At 35.1% G+C, this 17,035-nt stretch overlaps 1 protein-coding gene across 1 annotated transcript in view; it reads right to left on the reverse strand.

Annotated features, from left to right (window-relative positions):
* Nucleotides 1–17,035, reverse strand: part of ARHGEF33 (Rho guanine nucleotide exchange factor 33) — a 58,735-nt gene that overhangs the window by 18,456 nt on the left and 23,244 nt on the right. Inside the window, 6 exon segments of the mRNA XM_039887365.1 lie at nt 1,947–2,076; nt 6,279–6,503; nt 7,346–7,405; nt 9,922–10,064; nt 11,040–11,161; nt 11,484–11,648. Coding sequence (XP_039743299.1) covers nt 1,947–2,076; nt 6,279–6,503; nt 7,346–7,405; nt 9,922–10,064; nt 11,040–11,161; nt 11,484–11,648 — 845 coding nt within the window.

Below are 17,035 nucleotides of genomic sequence, written 5' to 3' on the forward strand. Positions count from 1 at the left end.
CGCAAGGTCTAAGTAATCCCTGTCCAGATCAGAGAGAATTCGGAGGAGTGTCTAGGAGACGGTCGGACTGAGAGAAAACCATAAAGTCGATAGAGGAAAACACAACTGACTGAACTGAAATACTGCACCAAAAGATCTAGATGTGAAAGATTTCTCCCCACCCAGAGTCTATAAATGATTTGGGGTAATACTCTTGCTATGACACTAAAAAGTGTTAAGGCACCATGGTGAGATTTGACTTTGGAAGGGGTTGTCCATTTAGGTTATGTAATATTTCTTGGATTATCTCTTTTCTTTTCCTCACCCTTCTTTCTTCTCCTCTCCTAGCCTTTCCTCTCCCCTCCCACTCTTCCTTCCTTCTTCCCTTTTCCTTCCTTTCTTTTTTCCTTCCTCCTCCCTCCCTCCCTTCTTTCTTCTCTCTTTCATTCGAGAAAGCTAATTTCTGCTACACTGTGACCAGTGTACTTGCATAGTTCAAGAGCTGGTGACTTGGTTAGAGTCTAGGTACCTTCTGGACTGTCACTGGAATAAGAGTTTGAGATTTCAGGGCAGGGTCACAGAAGCCTAATGCTCCCATCAAGTATCCTGAAAACATGTAAGTTACATGAAGAGCAATGATCTACAGTTGATCTACAGTGAGTTTTATGCCAAATATTGAAAACAGGCTTAAAAAACGTTTTTTTTTTTTAAATTTAATAATGATATTGTTTGAAATCGGGGAGAAGTCTGGAAGAGGCGAAGAACAGAGAGAAAGAAGGCAAGAAGTATAAACACACTTAACCTATTTCACTGTTTTACCTGGAGCTAGACTTGACTCCCAGAGGCTACTTTTTCATGAAGATGAAAGTATTAAGTGCTCAACTTCTTTCCTATTCCTAACTAGGGGTAAAATTATGGCAACATGAGTAGTTTGCTCTTTTTAAAGCCTTTCAAGTTATTCCAATTTCCACAATCCTGTATTTCAACGGTGAGGAAAATAACTAAAAGCAATCAAGAAAAATCCAGTTATCATTTCAAATTAATAACTTAGCTCTTGCCAGTCCAGGATTAGGCCAAAATAACTCCTGAGCTTTTGCGGCAGAACATATCCAAATTTGATCGATAATGAAACATGTGCCACCTGGTGGTGATCTGCAGCGTACAGCTTGTTGAGTTCCTACAGGATATGGCACTAGAACTCAGTTTAAAAGTCTAACTGGCAGTCCTGCCCAGCTGACTTTGCCCCACCCCACAATGTTCATACAGGACTGTTAGATCCTGAGGTTGTGGCTCTCTCTGGGTGACTCACACCAGAAAAAGCCAAGAATTCCAACTTCTGTGACCTTCCAATCAATGAGCGGCAACCCATAAGGTTTATTCAGGCTTTCTGTTGGCAGCCTGCGCTTCTGCAGCTTCCAGACCTTCCAGCCCTTCCAGCCCTTCCAGCCCTTCCAGCCAAGGGCAGGGCTGCATTGAAACAGACTGAGGTGGTTCTTGAGCACTACGGTTTTTTTCTAGGGAAAACCTGAAGTTTTTACTTTATAGGTTTAAGAAGATGGAGAAACCTCAGGTTTGAGTGTCAGATTGTAGTTGTGGTGGGTGTTATTTTCATCCCCAGGTTACTTTCAACAGGAGTAGAAAGTACTAAAGGCTTGTGGTTCATGATGGGAAAGATAGTATATGACAATAAATTTATTTTCATTTTTTCACAGGGAAAAATACCAATAGAGAAAGGGAATAATCTCATTCTGTTCTATATTTCATTTAGCTGGTCTGTTTAAAGTACCCATGGAGGCTTCAGAAAAAGCTTAGAAAACCAAGGATTACTTTCTGTTACTTCCTATTCTCTTTTCAGAGACTATTTCTGGAACTCTTTACAGGTCTCAGAATTCCCAAAGTGGAAACAATAAACAACTTACCTTAAATCTTAATCAATCTGAAAGCAAAGGCAATGAATACATGGATACCTTCTCTCTTTGGAATTCCTCTTTCCATCTGACCCCTGGAATGTTGCCTTGATCTTCAGGATCAGAGAGATGTTAATGACATATTTTCTTTCTGATTCTAGAAGTTCCAGAGCCACAGTCTGTCTTTTAGCTTTAAAAACAAACCAAGTAGGGAATTTTTATTAACCAGTCCTCCCCAAAACTCTGTAAAATGACAGAAAGCAATAAAAAGATACTGAAAGCAATAAAAAGAGACATGAGCAAGTTTTTGGAAGATGATAAACAGAATGGAGATTAATTAAACAGATTAATTCAGCAAAGTAACGAGCACAAAACCTTGGTGTTCTCATTTGCAGATGGGAAATCTGCTAAGAAGCAGAAAGGCTCAACAATTGGAGGCACCAGGCGCAACAAGAAAGTGCTAATAAAGAGCAATGTTGAAAATGAGACATAGTCTACGTAAAGTGTAATTGAACCTCCAGGTCCCCACCCCCATGCCAGATGGTTTTCTCATTTCCACCCTATGGGAAATGAGGAAAATTAAACTGGAGAAGTCCTCATCTTTGGTGTCTGGGCTGAAAACATCAGACACAATAGAGGGCAAAGTTGAGATACTAAAATAGAAACAGGAGACTCAGAGAGGCTTGCATACTGAATAGTGAGACTCCCTCAGCTTCTTCCCCTGCAGGTCCCCAAATACCAGCAGCCAGACATACTCTCCAGGCAAGGGACTGAAAAATATTCCTCTGGAGAATCCAAACTGCCCAAGGATAAAAGATCTATGGACGTGGACATAATGAAGTCACCTATCAAAGTTAAGCTGCCACCTGATTAGCTGATAATGAAGCCTACTTATTGATATGCTTGGCCAATACAGAATTTTCAGGTTTTTAAAAATTTAGGGCCTCTCTCTTAGATATAAATAATTAGCTAAGGATCCTCAGACATTTGAATCAATCTTATACCATAAAAGAGGAGATAAAAAATATATATATATATATATTTTTTTATTTAAAAAAGGAGAGGGGGAACCCTGAATAAACAAATAATGCAGGGAATATAATGTATAGCATGGCAACTACAGTTAATAATACCTTGTTGTATATTTGAAAGTTGCTAAAGAGTAAATATTTAAAGTTCTCATCACAAGAAGAAAGAATTTTGTAAGTATGTATGTTGATAGATGTTAACTAGACTTACCATAGTGATCATTTCACAACACATACCAAATTATCGTGTTGTATATCTGAAGCTAATATAATGTTATATGTCAACTATACCTCAGTTTAAAAAACAGACAATGCCAGTAGAATATACAGATGTCAAATGATAATGTACACCTAAAAATGATATAATTGTGTTAACCTATGTCACCCCAATAAACTTAATGAAAAATTTTAAAAAATAAAATAATAAAAATAAAAAACAGACAATGCAGAAACAAAGCTTTTAAAAAATCTTATGATTAATATCCTCAAAGGGATATGAGAAAAATATTTTAGTCATTTAATAATTACAGGGTACTACTTTTTTAAAAAAGAGAACAATCCAAAAAAGGAAGAAGAAGCTTTTTGGCAATTTTTTCAAGGGAAAAGAATAGAAGATAAAGTCAAGGAAATTTGCCTACTGCCTCCTCCCCCCCAAAAAAAACAAGAAAGAGAGACACATATTGAAGAAAAATAGAAGAGTTTAAAAAGAGGTAGTGGAGAAAATCAATCCAAGAATTTCCAGAGAAAAGAATGAAAATGGATCAAAAGATCTTATCAAATTAATCATAGAAAAAAATATGTCAGAATATTATTTCCAAATGAAAGGGTCAATTGTCCTCAGCATTATTAATAAAAAAGACTCTCACATTTTTGTAAGGCACAACATAGCACTGAGAAACTTTAGCATACCAGAGGTAAAGAAAAGATCCTAAAAGTTACCAGAGAGAAAAATCAGGTAATGTACAAAAGACTGGGGGTTAGAATTGTATTGGATTTACCAATAGTAACGTTAGAAGACGATGGAACAATTGCTTCAAAATTATGAGGGAAAATTATTTTATATTTAGCTAAATTATCAACAAAAGTATGTGAAGGTTATTGGACGATTGGTTCCATCAAAACAATGAGTAAACCAAGAAAGCAAGGACAGACAAAATTCAAACAAACAGAGTCTAACATAGGAGAATTATGAAGGGAATTCCGAGGAAGACTGGGAAGTTCCAGGATAGCAGCAATATAATGAGCCAGAATGGAGTACGATGGCAAAGGTCTCTAGGGCAAATGGCTTTAAAAAAAAAAGAAAAGAAAAGAAAAAGAAAAAGAATGTAAACAATAGATTTTTCTGTTACATTCTTTAAAAAATTAAAGAAGACCTGTATAAAGGGAGACATAAAAGCATGTTCTTTGATTGGAAAGCTCAATACTGTCGAGATGTCAATTCTCTGCTAACTGGAATAAAAAGAATGATCTAGAATTAGACCCACCCTATAGGATCACTTGACTTTTCCTATATAATTTAACGTGGAAAGAAAGGTATTTTCAATAAATGGTGCTGAAGCAATTGGATATCCATATATGGGGAAAAAATGAAACTGGACTCCCTCACACCACACATCAAAATTTATTCTAAATAAGTCATAGACCTAAATGTGAAAGCTAAAACTATAAAGATTTTAGAGGAAAACATAGCAGAATATTTCACAAACTTGGGATAGGCAAAAATTGCTTGGAAGTACACATAAGTCACAATCTATTTAAAAAGTTTAAAAGTGATAAACATAAAATTAAAACATCTGTTCATCAAAAGACTATTAAATAAAAAGGCAAGTCACAGACTAGAATAAAATATTCTTGATACATATATCTAACAAAGAACTCATATCCAAAATATATTAAGAAATCCTACTGATAGATAGTAAAAAGATAAACAATCCAATTTAAAAGTTAGACAAAGGACTTAAATAGGCACTTCATAAAAGAAGATATACAAATAGCCAATAAGCATATGAAAAGATGCTCAATATCAGCAGTCATCAGGAAAGTTCCATTTAAAACTGCAATATACCAGTACACACTCTTGGGAATGGCTAAAATTAAAAAGACTGACCATACTAAATCTTGGGAAGGGTGTAAAGCAAATGGTACTCTCCTACACTGCTGGTAGGAGTATAAAATGTTCCAACCACTTTGGAAAACTGCTTGACATTTTCTTTTAAAGTTAAACATAATCCTATCCTGTCACCTAGAGGTTTCACTGCTAGGTATACACCCAAGATAAATGAGGGCATACATTAAAAAAAAAAAAAAAATAGTCATAGCAGTTTTACTCATAATAGCCCTAAACCAGAAGTACTCCAATGTCTAGCAACAGGAGAATGGATAAACAAATTGTGGTAAATTAATTCAATGGGATTTTAAAAGGAATGATCTACTGAATGAATTATACGTAACACATTATGGTGAGAAAAAGAAGCCAGACACAAAAGAGTACCTATTATCTTATTCCATTTATATGAAGTTCAAGAACAGACAGGACTAATTTATGGTGACAGAAGTCAAAACAGTGGGTGCCTATTGGCTGGAAAGGTGCATGAGAGAACTTTCTGGGGTAATAGAAATATTGTGTATGTTGATCTGGGTAGCAATCACAGGAGTGTACATATATAAAAAGTCAATGAGCTTAAGCTTTGTGAATTTTACTCCATGTAAATTAACCCTCAATAAAGTACTGATAAAAAAAAAAACAGCGTAAAGCTTTTTTAAAAAGCATAGAAGCAAGTACCAGAATAAACTGACAAAAGACTTTAAAGTGGTTCCTGTTATTTTTCATAATGAACCTTTTAGTACTGTTTAATTTTTCATGTATTTGGTAACTAATTTTTAAAATTTACTTCCCACAAAATAGTTGGAGGGAAATGCTATCTTCTGACACATAGTAAGTATTCAGTAACAATTTATGATTTGAAAGAAAGGAAGGAGGGAAAAAAGGAGGGAAGAAAGGAGTACAGACCCTGTTGCAGTGTTTGCTATTTGGTAGTAGATTACTGATACAAGATTCATACATTAAAAATTCTGTATCACTGACTAAATAGTGCACATCACAAAATTCTGCCCCTCCTACACTAACCTTATGCTTTCCCCCACCCCTAAAGCACTACACCCAGAATCAAGGTGGTAGTCCCAGCTAGCCATGTGACCTCAGGTAAGTCCTTCTACCTCTATAGGCTTTAGTTTGTTCATCTGAAAAGGAAATCAGACACTAGGCGGTCTCATATGTCCACTAAATCTAAATTTCAAGGATTCTAGCCCTTAGGTTCATCTTGTTCTTTAAAATTTCAGCCTGCATTCCTCACTTGGGACTTACCAGCTAAAGAGGTTTCACATAAAACATTTTCCAAGGAGCTGTGTCTGCCTTGGCTAACTTCCTTGAGTTTATCTGGATGGTCTTTCGTGACATATTCCTCGCCCCATTCTTTACTGTCCTTAGGCTGCCTCCACATCCCAGATGGCAGATGGCCCTTGGATTGGATATCAGCCGTGAGGCAAGACTTGAGATTTTCTTCCGTTTCTGGAGTTGTTGGGTTCATTCCTGAAAAACAACACTTGCCATCAATATCTGACTTTTTTTAAAAAAATTGTATTTCTTACTAACTCTTAAATAGTATGCTCCTGTTTGGGTACAACTATCTCTTGAGGATGAAATATAACAACTAAGGATTAAGAGTTGCCATCGTTGCAAAGGGTCACCTCTCTTTGTTTCTGGTCTATACGTCTTCTACACTTTGCACATAATATCTATTAAATAAAAGGTTTTTGAAAATAAATTTATAAAATAATAGTTTATAGAGGTATATAATAACTCTTCATATTTGCTTCCTTCCAGGTGAGCACATCAAGTGCCTGTAGCACTACTCAGAAGAAAATACAGAAAGAAAAGGAAGAAGGTGCCAAAGACAATGTCTTCTTTTAGAACTTGTCCTCCTTGGCCTTGATGATGGTAAGTTGCAGAAAGGAAGAAGTAAGTGAGGAAGTGAAGGTCAAATTTACAAAATTCTGGCGAATTGTTTATTTAGTAAATAACTTTCAAATTAAATAAACTATAAAATGTGTGGTCCATAGAAAACTTATGTCATGGTACATACACCTGTGAGTTCTCAGCAAATGTTAGTTTATTGATCATTGAAAGGAACAAAAAAGAACTAAGAATACTGGTTTTGTCTCAAACTTCCCCACTGCTTCTCAGTTCTTGGGTTTAACTGAGTCACTGGCTATTCCAGCACACACTTTGGAAGATTAATAAACAACATGCTTTATCTTTCCTGAGTTCTTTCATAACTGGTTTGAGACCGAAGGAATAGAAATGGGGAAGGTGAAAAAAGGGAAAGGATGGAATTTATAGAAGAAAAGAGAATTCAAAGAAGAGCCACTTACCCGGACCCATCATTCCCTTCACATTACTGTCTCCTACATGCATGGATCTGGACTCTTGGGCTGCAGAGAAAAGAAAGCTTTCAATCAGTATTCATTCCACTAACATGGACCAGGATCCTATGGGCTAGGCACTGGGACAGACTGACAGATTTCACAGTTTACTGGGGCAGTAAAAAAAATTACAATATAGTGTGGCAAGTGCTATTTTCCCATTTGTTATATAATAGTGGTACTGACCTCATAGACTGCCATAAGAATTAAATCAATTAATATTTGTAACCTGCTTAAAGTGGGACCTGGAACATATTAAGAGCTAAATTATTTTTTAACTATGATGAGAAGAGCCAGAATGGTGCTATTAAAATGTAAGTCAGACCCTGTCACTCTTCTACTTAGCCCTTTGATGGCTTTCCATTTCAGTGTAAAAGCCAAAGATCTTATAATGATCATAAGACCCTAAAACATCTGCCCGCCACCCCTGCCTGCTGATTCCTTTCTTTTTTTAAACCGCATCTCCTGTTGTCTCCCTTGTTCACTCTGCTTTAGAGTCACTGGTCTGTTTGCAATTCCTTGAACATGTTAATTATGTTCCCTTCAGGACCTTTGGTCCTAGCTGTTCCCTTTCTTCCCCTTTGTATCTGTAAACAAACTTTCACTTCCTTCAAGTCTTTACCTGGCACCCTCTAAAATTACACCAGTGTTTCTTTAGTTTCTCCTTATCACTATCTGACATACTGCATGTTTTATCTTGTTCATTGTCTGCTTTCTTCAGAACAAAAACTCCATAAGGGTAGGAATTGTTGTTATTTTGTTCATTACTATATCCCACCACCTAAATCAGTGCCTGGGGTTGGTGGATGGATGGATGGGTAAATGGATGGATAGAAGGAAGTTAGAAGAAGGTAGTGGAATGGCCAAAACCTTCACTGCAACCTCATGAGAGACCTTGAGCCAGAGATACCCAACTAAGCTGTGCATAGATTCCTGACTCAGAGGAACTGGGACATAATGAATATTTGCTATTTTAAGAAACTAAATTTGGGGGCATCATTTTATAATTAACAATGGGTAAGTCAACCCTTTCTGACAGTTTGGTCCTTTGATCCTGAGTTTTAATATCACCTACCACCAGTCATATCCAGAATGTCTTATTACGGCACATTACTCCCTAATTTCTGCAGCAACTCGGTAGGATAAACTGTTATATAGGACATTCCTAAAAAACAGGGAAGGAAGGAGGAGTTGCCACTAAACAGCTAATTTAAATCCATATGGGCACTTTGCAAATATAATTTTTAAACTTTTTTCTTGTGAATATGTTCAGTTGCCCTTGACCAGGCATTTTCCAATCCCATCCTGTATTTTTCCCTAACAAGACCATCCTTTTTTGTCATGCTCTCCATAACACAGAGCAAAGAAAATAGGTCCGCTTGCCATGAACCCTCTCCCCTGGATGGATCAAGTGAGTTTTCCCATGCTATACCTATCACTCTCTAAAATAACTACTCAAATGGGTAAAAACTAAAAAAATACTAAAAAAAAACTAAAAAAAAAAATGCAAATCTGTACTTAGAAATTAATACTGATTAAAAGCCATTTGATTTAGATTTTTAAATTCAGTTATTCAAAACACATTTATTATCTTGGAGTATATGAGCCAAATTGTTTGTTAAGCCATAAGGGTAGAAAACCACCAGTCCTGTCCTTGAGGATTTTACAATAAGTTGAGAAATCATTGAGCCTCTTTTGGAGATTTTATACATATAACCATAAAAAAGAGAAAAATTCATTTAACCACTGTTAATATCAACACCTCCTGTGTAGATGGTGCTTTGCTAGATGTTGTTGAGGATACAAAAAAGGTAGCAATCATTTTTTGTTTTGTTTCTTTTCCTTGATTTGAACTTAGGTCACTAGCCGACACTCGGATATGGATATCCCTTGGAAAGCCAGTTTCTTCAGCACTGTCCAGGTACCACTTTCTCATATCTGTTCTTTAACATCCCTCGGACCTGGGATGTGGCTGGTGACTGTTTCAGGCCACTGACAATACCAGCCGTGGTTTTCCAGAGAAAGAGGAGTACAAAGATAGGCTGCCACTGACATCACTGCTTGTCAGGGCAGGTATGACTTTCTCATATCAGTGAAACCTTTGCTTAAAAAAAAAAAAAGCACACAATTTTATCTATGCTAAGAATACAGCTATTTTTAAAATGTCTATACAGAGAGACAAGGATTGAGAAGGTAATGTGAAAAATAAAACGATTTATTAGAGTGAATAGTTTTTTAAATGTTTTTCTCTTATGGTTATGCAACAAATTATTTCTAATCCATTTAAAATTTAGAATACCCAGATTAGTATTTTCCCCAAAAAGGAAATATTTTAAGGTTGGGCAGACTCTTCTGGTCTCTCAGATCTTCTGGATTCTTATAAATTCCAGATAAAGAAGGAAAATTCTGAGGAGTACATCATTTTCCTCTAATAAAGATAGAGGAGTTAAGCCCATTCTTACTATTCAGTCCTGGGAACCAAGGAAAAAGTACTTGGCTGATTCAGTATGATTTGTGAACCGTACCTTTTTCATAGGCCTGAGAAGGCAAAAGGTTCGTAAAGTCTTCACTTGGGAGAACAGGCTCAGGGATGTTGATTGAACGGAAAGGACTTCCTTGTGCTTGAGCAGGCCCAGGCTGTGAGCCATGTTCTTCTTTCTGAGTTTTTCTAGGGAAGGGAAGTAAAAGGTCTTAAAACCTGGTGAGGTGGGAAGAGATTCAGTTCAGAATAATTCAAGAAAATTTCTGAATTATTAGATTGAATTGTACAAAATTGCTATTTTTATTAATTAAATATGGTCAGATATTAGCAACTTAATTCATCACCAAAGCTGGAGAAAAAAATTTAAATATCTATAAATCATCTTCAAATTATAATATCTACATTTTTATTTTTCTATTACTGGCTTCCCTGTCATCATGTCTTTACAGAGTTTGCAGTGATGATAATTTGCTTGGGGTGATTTACATTCACTTAACAAAGTAGCACAAAGGTTCCAGGAAGCAGCAGGTCTTCAACTCAAAACAATAAGCATTCTCCAGGGTCACACAAATATTATTGCCATGTTTCTATTTTAAATCTGATAACATTAAAAAATATAACAATAAAGATGATATGTGTTTAATGGTGAAACTTTACTTGAATCAACCTTGTTGAGATACTGTTTAACATAACTTTATTTTCTATGGTTGAAGTGAAATAATAGTAGCTTTAGAGAAGTTTTAGAAAACTGATAAAAAAAGAAAATCACTGGTGACTACACTATCTTAACACAACGATCATTATTTTAAAAATACAGAAAGATATATCTGTAACATATAAATATATAATATATAAATATATAATATATAAAAAAACATAAAGTTGTTATTTTACATATTTTTACAGTTGTAGTCAAATTCTACATGCCATTTTATATCATTTTCATTTCACTATCTATTAAGTACACTTTCCATGTAATAGTTACTATTCATTTTTAGTATTAACCAACTTTTATAACTCTATAACCTCTATCATCACATGCTGACCCGTGGATTCCAGCGGCCAGCTATATACTCATAGTGAGGAAAGTGTTCTTTGTGCCTCTGTACAGGTCATTGCGTGTGGGTTTGCCTTTGGTCAATTTTTTTGTAAGAAACTCACTTGGCTTTCACTTTTCGAGATTCTCTTCGCTTCTCTTGTTGAAGCTGTTCAATTTTCTGTTGCATTTCTTCTTGTTTGGAAGTGATGGCCTGGATCATTGACATGGCATTGCTCAGCTCTTCCTAAAAAATAAGAATTGATATGTATTTAATCTGGTATATGAGGTAAAAGTATATAACATAATATCTAGTACACAGTAAGCTTTTAATACATATTTGTTGAATGAATGAATGAATGAATGAACAATGAAATTTTTACTTCCATTGTGGCCTTTAATTTTAACACAGAGATCCAAGAAAAAACAAAATATTTTTCCATGATAATTAGTAAATGGGTCAGAGGGAAAATTCTAATATTTGGCTGCTGTGCGAAAAGGCAAGTTTCCTACTTCTGTGACTAAAACCAAGAATCTTTCTTTAGCAGGAAAATAAAAGAGGGGCCTACCTTGAAATAGTTTAATGAATTCTTCATCTCAGTAACTTTTTCTTCCATGGAACATTTGCAGCTCTTAACCTTCTCTTCCAAAGCATATTCTCCATGTTGGATTCTTGACAGTTCTTGCATTGCTTCTGTAAAACCAGTTTTGAGTTCAGAGGCTAGGGCCTGCAACTAAATAATACACAAAGAGTTAATTCAATTTGCTATAAATAATTATAAATAGTACCATTGACCTCTTGAATTTTTCTTTTTGTTTGAGAAACCAGGCTCTTGAAAATTTACAGACTTCATTTCCTGGTAGACTAAAGTTTGGATAACTTAAGGCAACCTTGGCCTCATTCATCTAGGGAATAGAGGATCTTTTTTATACAGCACATGGTGAAGCTTGCTGTAAAAGCAAGTAATTAAGTTTACAAGTATGCTACAAGCTACTATTTATTTTAACACCATGGATTGATATGAGATTTACTTGAGAAGCAACATATATGCATGTAAAAGACAATCTTGATCCAGTAACTCTTTGAATTCCATGAAAGAAGTAATGCTTATATTATGCCTGGTTTTAAAAAGAAAATGAAGAAATTCTGTTATTTTTTCCTTACAAATTTAAATGATAAAAAGAGTAATAACTAAGCATATCTGAGAATTTCTTTGAAAGGGAAGTTTTTTTAAAATTTTATATCCTTGATGATATCATGGAAAAAGAGATAATGATATTTTCATTGCCAGTGTGCTTTCATCCATAAGGAAGATACAGAAATACATACAATAGTGGGAGCTCACGGTGTTGTTTATAGTGAAATGAATCATCTTCAGCAGTCAACTTCCATACCATGAACAGGTGGTCAATTTGGGAATCAGATAGGGTACAATTCTAGGACTCTGTCACAAGTACTAGGATCTTAGCCAAGTTGGCTAACCTCTTTGTAGCAGTTTTCTCATCAGTAAAATAACTCTAATAACACCTATTTCACAGGGCTGTTTTGAGAAAATAATGAATAAATGTAGGTAAGATGTCTGTTACAGCGTATGCTAGGTCCATAGAAGGTACTCAAGAAATTTTAATTCTTTTCCCTTTTAAGTGGCAAATCAAAAAGTTAAGCACAAACAAAAATGTGAAGAAAATGGAGCACTTCTAAAGTTCAGTTTTATTTATTAAACAATTGAAAAAAAAGCATTTTCAACAGACAGTAAGATAATACAATAAGATAATAACATTACTTTCTTGATATTTATGATATTACACTCTGCTAAGTAGAGGAGGAACCCTTAGCTTCAGATCTCTCTTTAAAACAGAATTTTTAGAAGATTCATTCTATAATTTAAAGTATCCACCAAGTACTCTAATTTTAAAAGGATGGAAATTAAAATCCAGGTATATTAACAAAATTTCTTCACGTATGTATTTCTAAACATTTTTGAAATCTGGTTGTCTAAGGGTTCCAACCTGCAATGGCACATTCCATTATGAAAATGACTCAGTCTTCTTTACCATAGTTTTAAACTATAGGGTTTTGTGGTTCACTGTGCTTCACAAAGGTTTCTCAAGAGGGCTGGGAGTAGGGAGAAATAAGAGGAACCAAAGAGATTCTGGGGAAGAATCAGGACCTGTCAAGTGTTGGAGACTGGAAGACTAGGAAACAATATGAGCAATTTGTTTTTCATTTCAATCATTTTAAATTAATCTTTGCGATGGATTACATGTCCTATTTAGTCTTTGTGATGGGTTAAATCACCAGATCAACTACTTTTGGTCTGGTAATTCTCATTATGTAAATTAATCTGTGAGCAAAATAAATAAAATCCACAGCTTTATAATATCAAAGCAAGATTTATGCAAGTTTTAAAATTGAAAGCAGGAAACCTGACATTCATTCAGGTGCTCTGAAATTTACTCAGGTTTCTTGCTTTAAAAAAAAAGGGAACCAGTATCTGACAGAAATAGGTTTCATTATCACTGCTCCCTTACGTAGATATGTGGCGTTTTCCCCCGGAGCCAAAAGCAATAAGCAGTGTCCTAAAGGAAAAGACTTTTCCTCACCCATAGAACATCACAACAAACTAAGAACTATCAAATTTTTTTTTTGTAATGGCCAGGCTATTTATATAGGGACTTTGGGAATTTTGCAACCATTTTGAGCTGTGAGCTTATTTTCTTCATATATATTATTACTTCGAGCCCCTTGGGTACCTGCCGCTGTAGTAGCACTGCTGCTTTATGAACAGTTTCACGACCATCGATCAGCCAGGGAGCAGACACCATAGTGAGCACAATCACGCACCTGAGATGGCATGTCACTTTTAGGATGCTCGGGGCTCTAAATATCTGTAGTCGCTATAGACTGTGGTTTCCCAGTACCAGCTAGCCATTCTTTTATGAATAAAAAAATACTCTGAAGACGTGGACTTAAATCTTTTTTTCTGCTCTCTCTTCAGCTTTCTCATTTGACAGCCCACAGCCCACCCCAAGGATTAGAAATGGGTGTCTACCTTGTTCTCCAGCGAGTTGAACACGTTCCTCATCTCGTTGATTTTTTCATGAAGCTGCTCTAGAGAGGTTATGATCCCTCCATTCTGCCGCTGGAGCCGGGCTCCCACTGGAGGCAGGTTCAGGGAAGACTTGTACTTCGAAGCCTAGGGTACCACAGAGGGCATCTTAGGCTTAAAGAAATAGGGGAGAAGAGTCCGAATTCTTTCTATTTCCTGCTAATTTCTGTTTCTCAATTTTCTTTACCTTCTTGGCTTCTTAACTCTTCTTAAGATGAATCTTAGTCAACATCTTCCAATTTTTTTCAACCAAAGATACCTCAAGCTAAATTTTCATAAAGTATGCACGTTGTTCCAACTTGTTTTTTACAAAAACGTGTCCTTTTCTGTCCCATTATTAAAGTCAGAAAGCTACAGTGAGGCACATTCAGGGGCCTGTGCCTTGAGAATTCTGCAAATTTATGAATGTCAATATCTGAGAAACCTCCACAAGACATGCCAGATTCCTACAACACCTGACTAAATGCTCTGTAAGAGCAAAAGCCCAGGTGTTTTGAAGAAGCACATGATGGCAAGGATGATCATTTTGGCTTCCTCCTTCACCAGGATTGCTACAGAAGAAATATGGTCTTTCTGCCAGCTTCCATCTCCCTAATTTTAGGCCTCTTTATTAATCTCCAGAAATGCAATAATTTAAAACACAACGTGGGGAGCAAGTCATTTGAACAGTCAAGAGTAAATTTCCCAAATTTACTTCTCTACACTCCCTTCAGAAGTTGACCCAACCCTCAAAGGCATTCCTACAGGGCACTATTGAAGCTGATATGAAGCCTGGTGTGCTGGAAATTGATCTTATTGATTGATTCTCCAATGCTTAGGAGATTTCTTAGTTAATTTCTCTACTGTTATAAGACATCCTTCAATGGTAAAAAGAGACTGAGGCTTAAATAGGACTTACAAATCCTAGGAAATTTTCAATAGCAGTTTTAATAATGAAACCTATTACTGTAGGACTGGTTCCCATAGTTTTTCAAATAGAGGTCCTTTTGGCACATCACGCATTTTCTTAAATTATTTTCATTACAGAGAAAAAGAGAAGGGAAAAAAAAGAATCAACCCAGATCTCATTACTTTAAAATAACCATTAATGTTTAGGCATATTTCCTTCTGTTTTGTTCTGTGCATATAAATGCAGATAGTTATATGATTGAAATCACACTACAAATATATTTTGATTCTGCCAGCCCCCTTTTTTTGCCTAACATTCTTATAAGCCTTTTCCCATATCTTTCAAATTTTTTCTAAGTTTCAACATTTAATGACTACATAATATTCCATCCTATGGGTATGCTAGAATTTAGCTACCTATTCACTCTTGTTGGAAATTTATGTAATTTTTCAATATTATAAATTATACTGACATATACTTTTCACTTAAAGCTTTGTATGTATTTCAGATTATTTCCTTAGAATAAATTCCTAAATATGACATTATTGTGAGTCAAAGGATGTTAGGTAATATTTGGCTCAAAGGGAAATCTACTGTATTAGAAAGAAATAATATGTTCAATTAATTAATAAATATGTATACAAAATGTATTTGATCAGAAGGTTTGGAAAGTTATAATAATATGCTTGTATATTCTTGGACACATAATGTGTGATGTGTAATGTCCTAAATTAGTGTACCTAGAAAAACGTGTCTTGAACAAGATATATGAAACATAAGTAACATACATGGAGGAAGCCGCAGTGTTTACATTCCTAAGGCTCTAAGTCAGCCAAAAACAAGGTTGGATTCAAATCATTAGTGTGAAGGTTGAGCTAGGACTAAATTGTGTAGTTGTCACATATGCTGTATATTTGTGAGACCCCCCTACATATACTACTCAGGTTAATGAAATTATAATTTTAAAATCTACAGGCAAAATGAAATAATCGAAAGTGAAGCAGCATAATCTGACTCTGAAAAAGAGAGTGGAGTGGACTTTGATAGGGCTAAATACAGTGGACAAAGGATGAGTGGAAAATAGAAAATAGACTTGTGTTCAAATAACAGAAAATATACTGAACTAAAGAGCAGTCAGTGTATGCACACTGATCACCTAATCTGGCAGTAATTCTACCTGGAATGAACTGGGAGATGGTAGTGTCATTCTCCCGTTGGCTTCTGTGACCTATATGGGTCACTATATCTTACTCTTATTAAAGAGGTCAAGTCCATCCAAAGAACAGGGAGCCAATTGGGGGCATGAACATTTTAACACTTTTAGTACATTTTAACTAATAATTTTCATAAAAGGTTCTACCAATTTATACACACTCATCAAAATTAAATATTTTTAAATATTTTATTACTTGCTAATTAGATAGTCAAAAAATAATACTCCTTGTTTTAAATTAATCTTTTTTTTTAAGCTAAAGATTTTCTTCTATTTATTAGTCATCCTTAATTTTACCTTGGTAACTTTTTTTGTGTTCTTTGCCCATATTCTACTGCAGTCTCAGGAGTTTCCTGTTTTATCGATTTACCTTTGCAATCTCTTTGTGAGGATTTTTTCAGTTTTGTTATCTGCCTTTGAATTTGTTGAAAATATATTTATGTTTGTAAATTTTTTGATTGTGATGTGGATGAACTCTCCAATTCTTTCCATTGTAATTTCTTCCAGTGTTTTTTTACTTAGACATTTCACATCCAAAATATTCACCGATTCTAAACTTTTATGGTTTTATTTAACGCTTTAATCCACTTTAGAGTTTATTTTTATTAGGATATGAAGTGAGGGTCTATTCTTTTTCTCCCAAAGAACCAGACAATTTCCAAACACCATTTGGCAGACCAAATGATTGCATCAAAACCTCTTGGCTTAAAGCAATATACACACCTTGCAGATAGTCATTCATTTATTCAACTAATATTTATTGAATATTTTTCATATTCCAGGTATTGTACTTCATGCTGAGAATACATTAGAGAGCAAAATAACTAAATCCCTGCCCTTGGAGCTTACATTCTAGAGAAAGAGACAGACAATAAAAATATAAACAAACAAGTTAATATTTACTGTAAT

The sequence above is a fragment of the Pteropus medius genome, unplaced genomic scaffold (assembly GCF_902729225.1).
Source record: "Pteropus medius unplaced genomic scaffold, Ma_sr-lr_union100, whole genome shotgun sequence".
NCBI lineage: Eukaryota > Metazoa > Chordata > Mammalia > Chiroptera > Pteropodidae > Pteropus > Pteropus medius.